Source organism: Vairimorpha necatrix, chromosome 11, assembly GCF_036630325.1.
Source record: "Vairimorpha necatrix chromosome 11, complete sequence".
Lineage (NCBI taxonomy): Eukaryota > Fungi > Microsporidia > Nosematidae > Vairimorpha > Vairimorpha necatrix.
The window spans coordinates 26,654-33,853 of NC_088826.1; the positions used below are offsets into that span (position 1 = coordinate 26,654).

General features: G+C 24.1%; 1 protein-coding gene across 1 annotated transcript; it reads left to right on the forward strand.

The window, feature by feature from the left end:
- Window positions 1-462: 462 nt before the first annotated feature.
- Window positions 463-2,706, forward strand: VNE69_11001 (uncharacterized protein; the record flags this gene model as incomplete). Its single annotated transcript, XM_065474902.1, has 3 exons — window positions 463-497; window positions 620-1,749; window positions 1,844-2,706. The coding sequence occupies 3 exons, from the start codon at window positions 463-465 to the stop codon at window positions 2,704-2,706; spliced, it is 2,028 nt and encodes a 675-aa protein (XP_065330974.1).
- Between the last annotated feature and the right edge of the window lie 4,494 nt (window positions 2,707-7,200).

Consider the following 7,200-nt stretch of genomic DNA (forward strand, 5'->3'; position numbering starts at 1 on the left):
GAATCATAATTATTTATTCGTATTTCTGTAGAAACCCCTGTCAAATATCATCCTCATATCTATTAAATGATATTTGACACGGATTATAAATTAAGTAAAACACTAAAATCATGTCTTTAACCTCCGCTTTGAGAACACGTACAAAAAATTTTGATAATAATTTTTACACTGATTCTTTAATCAAATGAAAATTTTTTCAACTTTTACTTCAAGTCTAGAATAGTTATTGGCTAAAGTGCACTTTGGCCGAGAAATTTCTATATTGTTCTTTTACAATTTTCTGCAAAAAAATTTGAAAAATTATTGACAGCCATTAAGATTTGTACAACCCAAATGAGATTTTTGAAATGTTAAGTAAAAAACTTCGATAATTTATTTTCAGTTAATTCTAACATTTCTTTCAAATTAGAATTTTTTTAAATTTTTAAAACAATATAAATACTAATTTTATTTTTGCCCCTAATGAATATAATCAAATTTTTTGTTGTAATTGGTTTGTAAAATCAAATATTAATATTTATAACAAAATAAATAAAATTATACTAAAGCAAATTGAAAATAGAAAGTATACAGTTTTTAACTTAAATAAGAAATATACTTAAATACAAATTTTTTGTAGGGAATATGATAAGACATTATGTTGTTCGCTTGTGAAAAATAATTTGAATGAAACTATTTCTAACGAATTTGGATATATAATTATTGATTATGCTAACAAATCCACTTATAATATTATTGAAGAAATAGAACAATTTATAAAGAAGATTAAATCGACTTTAAACATTGACTCTATCGTATTATTATATAGACAATCTAAATATCGACAAAGTAACAGAATTGTGAAAAAAATTATAGAAAAGTTAAATCAAATAAATGATGAAAGAAGAATAAAAAAGAAAGGAACCGAAATTTATTATGAAAATATTTGCGTTCGGGATTGTTTCTTACACAATATCATTAAGAAGAAGCAAGAATTCGATTCAAAAAACGAATCTAGGGTGCAAGACCTAGAACCCATGATAATTTACAGCAGAAAAGAAGACGATAATAGTTACTATTTCAGATTATGCATTGTAATTAAAAATATGTATTATTTGTTTGAATTTTATATAAACGAACTTGAAAATAAAAAACTTGATACTTTAGTTAAAATTAATGCAGAGAATATGTGTTATTATGACGCAAAAATATTAAAAAAATTATATGAAATTTTTAACGTCAATGATTTATATCATATTGAGGCAAGGGGCGAAATTAGATGTTTAGAAATTACACCAAACAAAATCGAAAAGATAATGCCTAAAAAATTCAAAATAGAGGTACACCCAAACTCTATAAACTTCTGTGATGGATATAGAGAAAATTCTGTATATTTAAAAAATGATTCAAACAAGTATGATGGTGAAAAAAAATTTATTAACAATAATTTTTTTGATGAAATTAAGAAAATGTTGGAAAGGATTCATTTTATAGCGAATACAAAAGATTATAAATGTGTTGAATTTTTTTACAGATTACTAAAAAATTACAACAAAGTTGAATTTCTTATAATGAGAATAATGAACAAACAAACATCTGCATTAAAAATAATATTTAATTGCATAATTAAGCATATGTACATTGTAGAGGAAGATGAATTGGATTACACAACAGGTGAAATAATATTTAGATCAAATAATGAAGAAGATAATAAAAACAAAATTATAAATAAATTATCATATATATTGTCAGGGCTTCAATTTTCAGATTGTTATTTAATAAAAATTTGCCTACTTTTGGAAGCAGAAGAATATATTAATAAAAAAAAACATAAACAACGAATATATTTGGGAATCATTAATAGATATAAATGAATATATACGGGAGAAAAATAATGAAAAGATATCTCGTTCTGATGGAAAAAGCAGATGTATCAATATCTTAAAAATCATAAAGGAAGCAGAAAATTACCATATTAACAATATTATAAAATATAAGAACGAAGTTTTGAAAAATGTCTGCAAAATAACATCATTATTTACAGGATTGGCTAGTTCGCGTTTTGTATACAAAGATACCAAGGAAGATTTCATAAGAAATGAAATTTGTGAAAACTTTCAACTTGATGGAAATGAGATAGAGGAAAAGGCCAATATTATAAAAAATAATCTACAAAAAAATACAGATGAAGATGAAGAATATGAAAAAAGGAGAAAGTTAAAAGAGCAAGAAATAAAAAAAATAAGAGAAATGTTAAAAAACTCATCATTAGATTATGATTTAAACATAATCAAATCAAATCCCTTGGAAGAAGAGCTTAAAGATATTTTCGACGAAGATATTAGAACATATTATGAAAATGAACAAATAAAAAGAGGAAACATAATCATCGAAAATATATTTAATGAATTTATAAAAAAAAATGAAACACAAGAAGAATCAATAAATGATTATAAAAATGAAATAGAAGATGATTTTATACAAATTTTGAGAAATAATATAGAAGTTAGATTAAGAAAACAGGCCTCGATTGAATTACCTAAAGCTTTTAATAATTTATTTGAAAGTGAAATAAAAATATGTCACGTAGAAAAGGTTAAATTAAGAAAAAAATTTGCAAATGTTAAAATGATGTTAGATGAAACAATAATTCTAGAAATATTGAACAAGACTGAAGGAATAAAAATGCACGAATCATTTACTAAAGCTTTAGATACCTTTAAATAATCAATTAAATATTTTTATTTTATTTTCTAAGCTGTTTTACAAAAATGCATGATATCGTTCATACAGCAATTCGCTATCTCCATCATAGAAATTACGGATATTGTTGGATTTTACTTTATTTAGAGGTATTCTTGTTTGGCGATTTTTAAGCGATTTTGTTATAACCTTTATAATTTTAACATTATAATCTTCCTGTTAAATTTATCAATGGTCTCTTTTTGTAAAATCATTATAATGTCTTTTTTTGATTTATAGTCATACTTCACGTATCTCTTTTTAAAATTTTTTTTTTATTTTAGGAATTACTTTTCATAACATTTTTATAAATTAAAGGCTACAAATATAAAATTATTAATAATAACAACAGAGAATGATGTGCAAATTTTTATTTAACGCAAATAAATTTCTTTTAAATAAACTAAGCATAACACATAAATCCGAACAAAATATTTGCTTTTGAATTTGTTGACATTAAAAACATGTATTACTAGCAAGGCACATGCGATACAATCCTTTCTCAAATATTCGTCTAGTCCATATGGAGAAAAGGATTTTGGAGTCTGTCTAATGCAAAAGAGCAAATGATGAAATTGAGAAGATGCTGATAGAATATGTGACTAAGTGTGATAAACGTACAAAATGCAAATTCTAAAAATAGTGGCGTCGTGATGATAAAGCTAGTACAAATATAGCTTAAGCGTAAATATCCTAAAATATTAAAAGTTTTAAAGAGCCATTTTCATAAGCAATGCAGGGTTATTAGGTCCAATAAAATATAATTGAGACAAATAAAATCTTATAATTTATCCTTTATAATTCATATGAATTTAACGAAAAAAAATTAGGATATTATATGTATTAATAATAGCATTTGGTTGTATTCACGATACAAAATAACGTTATACTTTGAAAAAATATCGAAATGCTTTTAATTGGTTTTAAAAGTATATGAATGGATAAAAATAAAGTCTACGGATGCAGTGGTAGTAAAGAGAAATATCATTAAAAGTATGTTTTAGAAAACAAGTATGAACCAAGTTCAAACATTGATCTAGAAATTAATAATCAAAAAAGACATTTTTTTAAATTCGTAAAATATGATCATAATACCGTACGGGTCAAATTAAAATAAAGGAATGGGAAACTATATTGGTTAACATATTTATAAAAGAATAAATAAATTATTCGGAAAGAGCTTATATTTATTAATCATCTATATACATTATAACTACATGAGATGATATTGCTTTTATAAGGTTTTATGCATAGAATCTGAAATATAAATCATTAAAATAATGTCCAATCGCTAAAACGTTAGACATATTCTTAATATTATTGGTTTTACTATCGTTCTCTAGTTTTTTTGTGTCATATACAAAAAATATCTTCATATGAAGTGGTTTCTTGATATTGCTTAAAAAATTGTACGATTATCAGTATAAGAATTCTTTTGTACATAATTTATTTTAAAAAAATATTTTTTAGTACATGAACATTAGAATTCATAGAAAACATTATAAAAAAATGTAAAAAATATTTTTTTGCAATAAATAATGTTTACTAATATGTTTTTTATTTTATAATATATTTGTATTTAGAAGCAATTTCTTCAATGTTCAGAATTATTGTTTTATTCTACACGACTGCATGCGACAAGTGATTAGCAAAAAGCCCTTTTTAATTAAAATATATACAGTTACATGAATAACTCAGAGTAAAAATGCCTTGTTTTCTTTATTGGACCATGTTAGTACTGATTTTTTTTCATAACTTTCATAGACCTTTATCCAATGGATGAGACAGTCAGCTATTGTTTAGCATCAGTATTCTTATTAAATAATCTATCTGTAAGAATTTGAGTAACTTTTTGCGTTTTCCCGCGCAGAGATACACCAGGGTAATTTGAAGTCTAAGCTAGAGCTCATTCCTTGGCGTTGAACGTAAAAAGTTAAAGGTTTGCGAGAATAGATCTAAATTTGGAAAATACAACTCCTAAAATGAGAAACTAAGGAGAACTAAGAAATTCAAGATCAGATATTTTTTCTACTAATAAAGCAGCCATAGATTTCTTATAGAAAGCAATATGTCTGAAATGTTCTGAGAGTATGGTTTTATACACGATGTTACGTATTGTAACAATTTTCGACAAAGATGTTTAACTTGGTGTGTATAAAAATAAAACAGTTTTGGAGGTCTAAAAAACCAAATCAAAGTAGACATATGCGACTACATAATTATAATGTCTTCGTGGCAAGAAAAAAAATTTTGAATATAATACAGATAGAAATTTTATTGTGAATTAAATACTAATGAAACTAAAAAGTACAATAATAGGAGTAATATCTGAATACAATAAAACAACATGAAGGAAATAAGGTCCTGATCACCCCATACAAGTGGATGAGAGTGTTATAATCAAAGGAAACTTATAAAATCACCTCCAGAAATGTATGATTCGCTCAGTAAATCTACTTAGATAATTGGTGAGTTGAAAAAACGTAAAAGCTTCTACCTTAAGTTATACCTAATGATAAAAAAGAATTTTTCCCAGCCTGTTTACTAAAAACAAATACTCCAGGTCTGTTTTATAACTGTTGGGCTCAGATCTTACTCATACGCTGTTGCTGAAATTGTAAAGAACATAAAATCGTGAAGCATGAAAAAGGATTTTCCATTGCTGATGGAATTACACTAATTTACAAGAATGAAGTAGTATTTTTTATAAACTAATATTCGAGGGAGGGATGAGATACCGGGTTGTTCAATGCCGGATAGATAGAAGAATATAAACCGAGAAGAAAAAATTAAAAACTCATAATTATAAGTCCTATAAAGGAGCACTTAAAACTTTTGATTCTTTTACATTAAAGTTAAAATTTTAATTTCTTTCTTTATCTATAATTTTTTTTAAGGCTCTCTCTTTTATGAAAAAAATACCAGGAATAGACCTTGAGCCTCTTTTATTATTTAAAACAAAAATAAAAATACAAAAAAGATAAAGATTAGGTATAAATAACATAATGTTTAAATCTCGTTTTACATGGAAAAGCATACGTTAGTATTTTTATAATTTTTTATGAATGTCTAATAAATTCTAAAAAACTTTTCTAGTTATATTTTTGAAGTAGGGTTATAAAAAAAACCTTATTAAAAAATGTCAATGCATGTTATACGCACACATAATTTTAAATTAAAACATTTAATATAAATTTAATATTATAACGAAAGATAAGATTATAATAGTTAGTTTAGAATTTAAAACAAAGAAAAATTATATATTAAGATCTTTGTAAAGTAGTAGATAGAAGATTATATGATGTTTTTATGCATGTCACTTGTATAATGTAGTCTTAACAAACTAAAAATTATTTTTAAAAAAAAAGGTGTGTTTGTCATTTCTAAAAAGGTCTGGCTTTCCGAAATTTGTTGAGGCAAAATTCCAATATGTATTAAAGGGTTATGTTTTTTATTTCAATATTAAGGATCTAAACATGTTTGATATCACAAAAAAAAGAAAAGTGAAAAATAATGAGTCCTCGGCAGCTAAATAAATGTGATCACTCATATAATACAAATGGATAGATTTGATGGCTACTATATTATCTAGAAACATTTTTAAAGATACTATTAAAAAGAAAAGGCAATTGACAGAAACTAAATATTTCAATACACTATGATAATTTATTTAATTAAAAAAATGCAATTCATGCAAGACAGCAAAATTTAGGTTGTTTTTAGTAATAAAGATTAGACAGAGTATATTAGATAAAACACCGCATAATAATACTAAAAAAAATTCAAATTAGAATTTGTTATTTCAAAAAAATAATTTCAAGCTTTTAACACGTCAACTCTAATAGTTGTGAGAAATATTTCATCACTTTGTACTTTTATCAATTTTCAATCTTATTCTTTGGATTTTTGCTTTTGTTAAGAAAAGTAAATACGGGGTTATGAATAAATCTCATCTCGATATATTTCAATTTAGTTTATTTCATGGCTCTAATTAATATTGCTTGTGATACATAATTTTGCTTTCTTCTAAAATACTTCGAAAAATGAATTTTGAAAATAAACGTGATACAAAAAAAATTAGTCTTTTTTAAGAAAGGCAATATAAGTAATGAAAAAACAGCCCCACACTGTATTTATTTGGTGTAGACACATAATAAAATCAAAAAATAATAATTTCCAAAAAAATTTCTATAATTATTATATAGTTTTAAAAATAAAAAAAGAATGTTGCTTTACTAACTCATAGATTAACAACTAGACATTTTGGCGATTTATCTGCACTTCAACTACATTTTTATCGGTTCAAATTTACTTATTATATTCATCTAATATAAAATATTATTATAGAACTTTATATCATTTTCTTAATAAATCTAATATATCTAAAATAATTTTACGATATTATTAAATTCTGAAATTTTTATTTTATTAAACCTTTATTTTAAAAATTCCAACATCCTTTCGAATTTTGACTTTTTT